The sequence below is a fragment of the Neopelma chrysocephalum genome, unplaced genomic scaffold (genome assembly GCF_003984885.1).
Source record: "Neopelma chrysocephalum unplaced genomic scaffold, ASM398488v2 Primary Assembly neopelma1_97222, whole genome shotgun sequence".
In the NCBI taxonomy this organism is placed as follows: Eukaryota; Metazoa; Chordata; class Aves; order Passeriformes; family Pipridae; genus Neopelma; species Neopelma chrysocephalum.
The window spans coordinates 3,625,778-3,635,354 of record NW_020925863.1 but is presented as its reverse complement, the minus strand read 5'-3'; the positions used below and the strand labels follow the sequence as shown (position 1 = coordinate 3,635,354).

Sequence of the window (9,577 nt, the reverse complement as noted above, 5' to 3'; positions counted from 1 at the left end):
GCGGGCCGGGCGGGGCCAGCGGGGCCGGGGCAGCGCAGGCGGCGCGCGGGTCCCGCACACGCCCGCGGGAACGGGCGCGACGCGGCCCCGGTACAGCACAGCCGCTGGCGGCGGGGCAGGGCGTGTGGCTTCCCTGAGTAGCGGGAGGGGCAGCTCCAAGGGCCCTGCCGTTCCCGATACACGTGTAATAAAGTCCCGAGTGTGCTTGCCTGACCAACACCCCCATATCTGTGCTTCTACCTGAATGGAGGCCTCTTCTCCAGACAACTGGCGACAGAACGAGGGGACATAGTCTTAAGCTGCGCCAGGTGAGGTTTAGGTCGGACACTAGGAAGAATTTCTTCACAGAAAGGGTGATTAGACATCGGAATGCGCTGCCCAGGGAGGTGGTGGAGTCACCGCCCCTGGAGGTGTTTAAGGAAAGACTGGGCATGGTATCTAGTACCATGGTCTGGTTGAGAGGGTGGTCGGTCATAGGTTGACCGCCATGATCTCAAAGGTCTTTTCCAATGTAATTGATTCTCTGATTCTGAGGAAAACTCGCTCGTAACCGTGCGGGCAGCAGTCCGGCCGCTGTCCCCCGGCGCTGACCTGCCAGATGCCGCGGTTGTCACCGCTCTGGCCCTTGGCCGAGACAGGGGAAAGGCACTGCCTCCCGCAAGACTCCGAGCCGCTGCAGCCCCGCCTGTGCCGGGCCGCGGCCGGTACCGCGAGGAGGCGGGAGCTGCTCCCTCCCGCTGCTCGGGCAACGGGACCCGGCGGCTGCTCCTCCCTCGACCAACGCAGGGCGGGCGGGAGGCGCCTCCGCTCTGCGCCTGCTCGCGCCGCCGCCCGCCCCGGCACCGGCACCGCAGCATCCCGGACGTGCCTCTGCCGCTCTCGGCCCCGGGGCTGCTTCGCCGGGGGCTCGCCCTGTGCAGGGCCCCGCCGGGACCCCATCGGCGCGGCCTCTGCGAGGGACACCGCTCGCCGACAGCCATGGACGGGGACAGGGTGGACATAGACGGAGGGATCATGGAGGGGGTGAGCGCCAGCGGCGGGCCCCGGGCTTACCTGGCCCCGGGCTGCGGTCCCGGCCGGGCGGTGCCGCAGCGCCTGACGAGCGCCGTTTCTTTGAGCAGGGCGGGCAGATCCTGCGGGTGTCCACGGCGCTGAGCTGCCTGCTGGGGCTGCCGCTGCGGGTGCGCCGGATCCGCGCCGGGCGGAACCAGCCCGGCCTCAGGTGAGACTCGCCCCGGGCGGCCCTGGGGCGCTCGGCCGGTCACTTACGGCGTGTGGGGCCCTCCGGGGGCCGCGAAAAGAGCCTCGGCTGCTCTCGTCTGAAACACTGGTGTTTCCATTGCTTTGAGAAAGCCTTGTTAGCAGCAAATGCCGTCTGTGGCTCTCGAGGAGTGCGCGCGAGAGATGAACCGGGCTCGGTCCCGTCGCCCGCTGCCGGGGCAGGTGAGGGCGCGGCCCGGCTGCCGCCTCGGAATGATTCCAGAGGTGCTAAAACGCGGAATGAAACACGAAATACAGTCATATAATGCCTCAGCGAAACGTGGCTCACGGAGCATACAGTGTTAAGAACAGCTAGTGTATTTCCTATGTAAGTTACCCAAACAAGTGGAAGCGCAAGCACAAGAAGACACATCCATAGCAAACGTGTTAGCTCTCCTGTCGCACTACAGCCGGTTCTAGCTCGGCCAGTATTGCCGTCCTTATCCATTCCATTTCTGTCCAAGCGCTTATCACATTAGGACAAGCGACTACTCCTGCATCTCATCTGTCTGTCTGGACTTATTCTAATGGAAAAGATACCAGAATCCTGCATACTCCAGAATGGCCTGAATGCTGCTCCTTTGGCTCCTGTGATCTCAGGAGAAGTACTGTAGCAACCAGAGCGAATTTCTAGTCCTTGACTGATCAGAAATTTGCAATTGTAGTTTCTATTAGTTGGTGTATAGTAGTTCTTTTAATGTAACATGAGTATGCAGTCTACTTGCATGTATCTTTAACTTTGTATTGTCACTCCAAGGCCTCAGCATCTGTCTGGATTGGAGATCGTTCGGGATCTGTGTGATGGGAAGCTGAATGGTGGAGAAATTGGCTCAACAGAAATAACCTTCACTCCTGGGAAGATCAAAGGTGGAACCCACATAGCAGATACAAAAACAGCAGGGTATGTCTTTGTACATGGCTTCTGGTAACTTAAATATTACAACAGAAGACTGTGGGGGGAAAAAGAACATCTGTACATGGATAATGACCCAGAATATGTGCTGCCTGAGTCAGATTTATGTTACCAAAGAACCTGTAGTATAGGAAGGATATGCATGAATAACATACATGCAAGTATAATAGTTTTAAAATTATAATTGATATAAAACTTGATTCATGTTAAGCAAAAAACATCTGCTCATGTCTTTAAAACTTCAGCTGTTATTTTCTCACATTAGTATGTTACATATCAGATCAAATGCATTAAATTAGATAAGTATCTCAAATCCATGAAGTCTGAAATAATCATTACCTAGTAAAGTAAATTTTGAGAGTTTACTTACACACATAGTGGTACATGATGGGATACTGGTCTTTTGGAACTGGGAACATATTCTATCAACAGTTCTTGTGTCTGTGTTTCTTCTGTATTCATGTGTTGGGTCCTTTGTTCTTGGAATCTGTTGCAAAACTGAGTAAATGGGTTTAGCTATGGAAGGCTGGTGTGAACAGTTGTTTGGAAGCATAAGCCAGAGCAGGCATAAGTTAAAATTCCCTTTAAGTTAAGAGAAATATGTTTCTGAGCTGCAATAGTATAAACAACCAAGCTGATGCCTTTAACTTAACATAGAAAAGTTTGAGTAAGCCACAATGCAGCAGAATTGGTAATTAAGCACAAGAAAAAAAGAGAAACACTATGGTTCACAAACATTTGGGAGTTATTTCAGAAAAACAAACCCATGTTTTTCAGGTCTATGGTGACTACTGTTTTTACAATTCAAAATTATGTTCAAAACCCCTGTGAGATAACTGTTTTGTTTTGCCAAAACAAACTTCTACTTACTTTTGGAAAACTTACTTTGGAAGCATTTTTATCTCTGTGAAATGTGGAGAGATTCAGTGATAGGGGAATCTTGTATCTAATACCTTAATATTTTCTATGCTCCTGAATTCTCTTGTGTGGGATGCTGACCAGCTTCTAAGCAATTTTATATTTTTCTTACTATTTTGTTATTAAATAAGTATTAAAATGTTATTGTCTGCTTTTATCATCTGCTAGCTAAACCCACAGTTTTCACAGTCCCATCAGTATACTAGATAAGATACATTACTTTTATTTCAAACAGGACTATTAAAGATACAATTATTGTGAAATAAAAGCCTTCATATTTAGGCTTGCTAAGGACATGAAGTTTTAAATTAATATTTTTTAAGACTAACAAGTTTATAGATAATTTTAAAGATAAAATACATATGTAAATGCTCTGGAAAGCCTGTGATATGTAATGATTCTATGGAATTCTATGGGTTATGACTGTATGACATCTGCGTATCTTATAATTTCTTTTAGGAGCGTGTGTCTACTGATGCAGGTAGCAATGCCCTGTGTGCTGTTTGCTGCTTCCCCATCAGAGCTTCATTTAAAAGGTGGGACTAATGCTGAGATGGCTCCTCAGATAGACTACACAGTCATGGTAGGGAAAAATTCCTTTGGCTTGGTGCATCTTTCATGAATATGCGTGCAAAGTAACTGCTGTACTTCTGTTGCTCTTACTGCAAGTGTATTTGTGATTATGGAATTAGGCATGGGAATATAACACTATTAGTGTACTGTATGTAGAGAGCAACCAACATTTCATGGAATTTCCTGAAACAGCAAATAGTCGGTTTGGTTTTAATTACTAAAGAAATTTTCATTTAAAATATATTCTTTATTCTAAAAGGGCTGCAATTTGCTCTTCCTTTTTCCTTAAGAAAATCCTTTTACACAAAGTGGCATTCAGAGTGAAGTATAAGGAATGTCAAATAAGCTGTATGCATGAGACTGGCTATCTTTTTTTCTTTTCAATAATGTAACTGAAATTTTTGTCTTGCCTTTTTCTTTTTTTTTTTTTTTGAAGACTGCATAAAATACTGGGAAATTATCAATGCAAAATAAATACCCTCTGTGTTTTTATATGTGTTTGGTTTTCAGGTTTTTAAGCCAATAATTGAAAAGTTCAACTTCACATTTAACTGTGAGATAAAAAAGAGGTGAGTTGTGGAGTCATGTGGCAGAGGCAGGCCTCACAGAACCTGTGTGTGAGCACAGAGACACACACAAGGTGCTCTCAATCAAACTGAGGGATGAATTTATAATACATGAACTAATCTGCATTAGCTGTCCCTGTGTGTACTGTCACCTTATGATGAATGTGAGATGGTTCTTCCCTGTCTGTTTTTCATTGCTGATGCTACAGCTGCTCTGTAATGTCTCCTGTTGGCTGCCCCTGAGGGCAGCGCATGCTGAACAGGCAGCACACTACTGAGCTTCTCCTGAGGTGCCAGTTAGGTTGGTGTGAGGTAGTTAATGAGATGTACATTACAAAGTAATACTGTAAGAGAACATAATTCCATTATAAAGATTTCTAACCCACACATCAAGAAAATTCATATGTACAGTAACAGAGAACATAAAAATATATAATGCAATATATGAAGAGCCTTCTGGCCCTTTTCTTGGTTTCATTGAGACCTTTGTGTTTAATTATATCTGATTACTGTTTCTGAATAGGGGCTACTATCCTCAGGGAGGTGGTGAAGTTGTGGTCCGGATGTCTCCGGTCAAAGAGTTGAGCCCAATAAACTTAACAGAACGTGGCACAGTGACAAAGATATATGGAAGAGCATTTGTTGCTGGAGCACTGCCTATCAAAGTAAGTGCTGATAATAGTTCTGGTAGTATCCAACTTCATATATCTATGTAAAATTGCATGTAATCTGCTTAACATTCCTCTACTGTTCCAGTATTCTGCAGTCTTTCCCATACAAACTCAGTAGTAGCCTTATTAAATGGTTTCAATTATTAAGGCTGTAAAACAGTATATTGGGCATTTCTAAAATGCATTTCTTGCATAGCAATATATAGCTAAAACAGGAAACGAGAACACTATCCTCACTATCCTTCATATGACTATTCAAAAGTCTTTAGCATGTATTGAGGGGTATCTTATATCTGATTTATATATCATTCATATTTATGTGGATTATTTTAAATCTGGAATTATGGCTCTTGTTCATAGATTTATGGGTAAGCTATGGTGCACTGTAATAGGCAGAGGTCAGAAAACATCAAATTTTTCAACCATTGCTAAGAGTATTAGAACAAGTTAAGGGTAAGTTTAGCCAAAAATAAAATGGGAGAGAAATGTGCTCCTTTGTACCCCCTTCCTGTTCTGAGTGGTGGAACCTCCTTAAGGTTCCTTCTCACACACAAGCTAGGAATTATTAGAGGAAGGAAGAGGAGGAATTGAGTTAGTTTTTGAAGAGCTGTGGATTGCTGGTTTTGGTCTTAAAATCCCCAAACCTATGAATATTAGCTATGATTAGATCACAAGGATGGGATAAGCTTCATCTGTCCCCACTTGCTTGTGATTTAAAATTGTTATTTTTTAGTATTATCTCTTATAGAATGTATCCTGTACATAATAATTGTGGGGGTTTTGCAATTGGTTTTTGGGGTTTTTTTTAGAATCTAGTGTTTTGATATACTCAGGACTGAAATCTTTCTCCCTAAGAATAAAAAAAAGTTCTTGAATTTGTATTGATATTGAAGTTTCCATATCTATCTCTATTAGACTTATGAAGAAAAAGTACTTTTGTTTTTACATAATTTAATTATGGGTTTTATGTCTTATCTTGTTAGCTGGCAAAAGACATGTCATCAGCAGCAGTGAGATGCATCAGAAAAGAAATCAGAGATCTTTATATTAACATTCAGCCTGTTCGAGAACCTGATGATCAAGCTGTTGGGACTGGAAGTGGAATAATGTAAGAGGAGTCCAAACTTTCTATTGATACCTGTAATCTTGCTGGTTGATTAGCTAGATTTTGATTACACGTCTGATAAATAAAGCGTAGTGTGAGTGATTCTGTTCCTAATTTTGATTCTGTTTTTTGTGCTTAGCATTGTTGCAGAGACTTCAACAGGTTGTTTGTTAGCTGGGTCATCACTTGGCAAGAGAGGTAAGAATTCCATGAAGTCTTTTGAGATTTAACTGAATATACTAATAACAAATAGGAATCTGAAGTATCATCTGTTTAAAGATCTGATGCTTTGATTGATGCGTTTTTAAATGGATGTTGTTTAGTAATAAAGGACAGCGGAAATGAGCAGATTTAAAACAGTAAATGGAAATTCACAAAAATGACAAAACTACAGCCTTACCTTTTATCATAATGGAGTGTTAAGGATCACTGAGCTGAAAATGTTTCTGGACTTTAGGAACATGGACTTTTTGGTTTACCTTTGAAGCTTTTGTTCAACAGTGAATCTAGATTAAAATGAATAGAAGTGATTTTGAGTTTTAACAATTTAAATCAAATGTTTTTCTGAAAAATGGGGCCACTTTCATTCCACTGCTTAGGAAGTATGAACTACATGTCATCATAAGATGGGAAGGGTTTTTAAAGCAGACATTTGAGGCAAGAGTATGAAAATAAGGTTTAAAAGGCAAAAATTCTTTTTTTTTTCCTTCTGTATTTTTAAAATGTTAAATAGTAATTGTCAGCTTCCTAATATCCTGTATTTCTCTATTAGGAAAGAATTCTGACAAGGTTGGCATTGAAGCAGCTGAGATGCTGCTTAAGAATCTTAAACATGGTGGAACTGTGGATGATTCTCTACAAGACCAGGTAAGGCTCCTGTATGTGTTTACATGATGCTGAAGTAGTAAGAACATGCCTGTATGTATTACTTGTAAAGAATATAAATCTGAACAGGGAAAGAATGAGATGTTAATTAGAAGTCTTAGAGATGTGTGATCACAACATTACTAGAATTAGCAAATTACTTACAGTTCTTAGGAACCACAAATGCTCCTGGCTTTGTACCATCACCCTCAATTTTTCCCTTCCTGCAACTCTTATGGAAGAAAGAGGCAGGAATTTGCTTCAATTTGACATTCCAGGTAGTGGTGTGAAAATAGCTCCCTGGTTACATATAAAGAATGATACTAAGTGAAGTTATTAGAGAACAGAATATCTAGGAGGTGCTCCCATTTGTCTTTCTTACCTTATTTCATTTGAGCATGAAAGCCCTCCACTGTCTTATAAGAATCTTGGGCTGTTTTAGATAGGATGATGTTACCTCTTAGCTGTAAACACTTGGTCAGACATTACTGTTAGATAGTGTAATAGGAGCTATTTAGGTCTTGGACTCATCCTACTTTTTTCAAAGCATGCACAGTACCATTGGTGGGAACAAGCCACAGTCAGCTTTGGTCTGTATGGAACTGCACAGAATTGTATCACACATTACAGAGTACTTGTCATGGTGATGTTTGTAAATCAAATCAAATGTCTTTAAGTATCTCTCTGGTGAATATGTGATCAGGAAGTGTTAGAATTAAAGAACCTCTTCCTGAGGTTCTCTCTCCATATAGGTATTCTACTAACCTGGAGTCCAACATGACTTTGGGGAATTTTGGGGAAGACAATGGGGGAAAGTAAAGTTAAATGCAGTAACAGGATTCAAGGGCATCTACTGTGGAAAAATAGTAGCCCTTCGGTAATAGGCGTTATAGTAGTAATTTCCAAACTTCTTAAAAATCAGGATCGTGAACTTTTATGAAACATGGCAGACCACATTTTTACATCTACAGATATTTTGCAAGTTTTTCCTTTTTTTTCCCTTTTTTTTTTTTACATCAGTAGGTTCCTAGAATCTGAAGAATTACTTAATAATTCCCCTTCCCTCCCTTACAGCTGATAATTTTTATGGCTCTAGCAAAGGGAGTGTCTAGAGTGAAAAGTGGACCAATTACACTTCATACTCAAACAGCTATACACTTTGCAGAGCAGCTAACAAAGGTGAGTCCAAGAGTTCAGAAGTTTTACTATGAGTTGTCATCCAGTAACTAACTAGGCAATGTAGAGTTCAGCAGGTATTGTGAGCTGAACTTGATCATGGAGGATAATCACGGATAAAATTATTGCTACAATGTTTACATGGGAGTTTTCCTGTAGAAAATGAACATACTTTAAAGTTAAATGCTTTTAGAATGGTTAGATGCTTTTACTACCTTTATTTAAATGTTTTTTTAATTTAACCTGTGAAAGCTCTGATATATATAAACACATGGCAATACAATGATTTGGTGTCAGATATTGAATATTTAAACTTATGTGTGTGATAAATTAGCGATATATTTCTAATCCTCTTTTAGGCCAAATTTATTGTGACAAAATCAGAAGACGAAGATCCCAGTAATGATACCTACATCATTGAGTGCCAAGGAGTGGGGATGATAAACCCAAACTTATAGGGTTAAACAAAAAAGGCAGCAAGCTGACAAAGGCAACACTCAACATACCTCAGTGATGTATCTGCATCACTACATCTCAATGGATGTATACTCTGTGTGAACAGGAGAAACCTTCTGTCACATCAGAGTGGTTTAACTTCAAGGATGGTGTCAAGCTTTTCCTTGGTGTGGTGAGAATCTGTCATGTGAAACATAAAAACTTTACTTTTTTTCTACTATTAGCAGCAAAATGAGTAACAACAGGACAGGAAATAGAATATATTGTATATATGTGAGAGCTTCACTTAGAAGCTTTGAAAATCCAGCTTCACCAAAGTAGAAAATAACTATTTTAGTTTTGAAAAACTACTATCAGTATTTCTTTCCCTTTTGAAAAACGTAAGTTTTATTTTCTAGAAACCTTTATGTTATGAGGTATATGGAATGAAGTGCACCATCAAATCTGTATCGCTGTTCTTCCTTAGACATTTTGCTTAAATTGTGTGTGAGGAAATAATAAAGCAATATCACCCTATAAAAGGCTGCTATTTATATGTGCTGTTATCTCAGCAGGCTATGCTCAGGGAAGATGGATACAAAATAGAAATTATGCTCCTGAAAAGTTTTCTCTCCCTACAGAAAAAAGACAATGCATAAGATAATCTTCCTTTAGAACTTCTGGTTTTGTCTATTTTAAAAAGCCTTCTCAGGCAAGCTAAAACAAAGTACCACATTGCATCCCAGACACCAGGTCTTAACTTCATGATATGACTGTATTTTCTAGCTGCACTTGTCCTTGTTGTCATACTGACTGAGCCTACATTTTCACTGAGGTGGTGGTTTGTTCTTTTTAAAGGGAGTACTTCACTTCAGCTGAGATTAGGGGGCTACTGAACACATATGTAGACACAGGTATGTATGTGTATGGACATGGAGCACTGCATGTACACACAGGTATATTTAGGCAACTAGAATCCAGTTGTGCAATCCCCCATCTGTGGACACAGGAAGGAAGACCTTCTGCCAGCCTGGCATTGATCCTGCTACAAAAGATTTTTCTGAAGTGGAAGGAAGGTGAAAGGAGAAATAGGGCA

The 9,577-nt window shown here is 41.2% G+C and overlaps 1 protein-coding gene across 1 annotated transcript; it reads left to right on the top strand.

Moving 5' to 3' along the window:
• Positions 1–848: 848 nt before the first annotated feature.
• RTCA (RNA 3'-terminal phosphate cyclase) lies at positions 849–9,023 on the top strand. Its single transcript, XM_027671778.1, has 11 exons — positions 849–1,023; positions 1,122–1,222; positions 2,018–2,161; positions 3,551–3,674; positions 4,175–4,233; positions 4,754–4,895; positions 5,885–6,009; positions 6,146–6,204; positions 6,779–6,873; positions 7,945–8,049; positions 8,406–9,023. Exons 1-11 carry the CDS (start codon positions 979–981, stop codon positions 8,502–8,504), a joined length of 1,098 nt encoding a protein of 365 aa, XP_027527579.1. The 5' UTR covers positions 849–978; the 3' UTR covers positions 8,505–9,023.
• Positions 9,024–9,577: the final 554 nt, after the last annotated feature.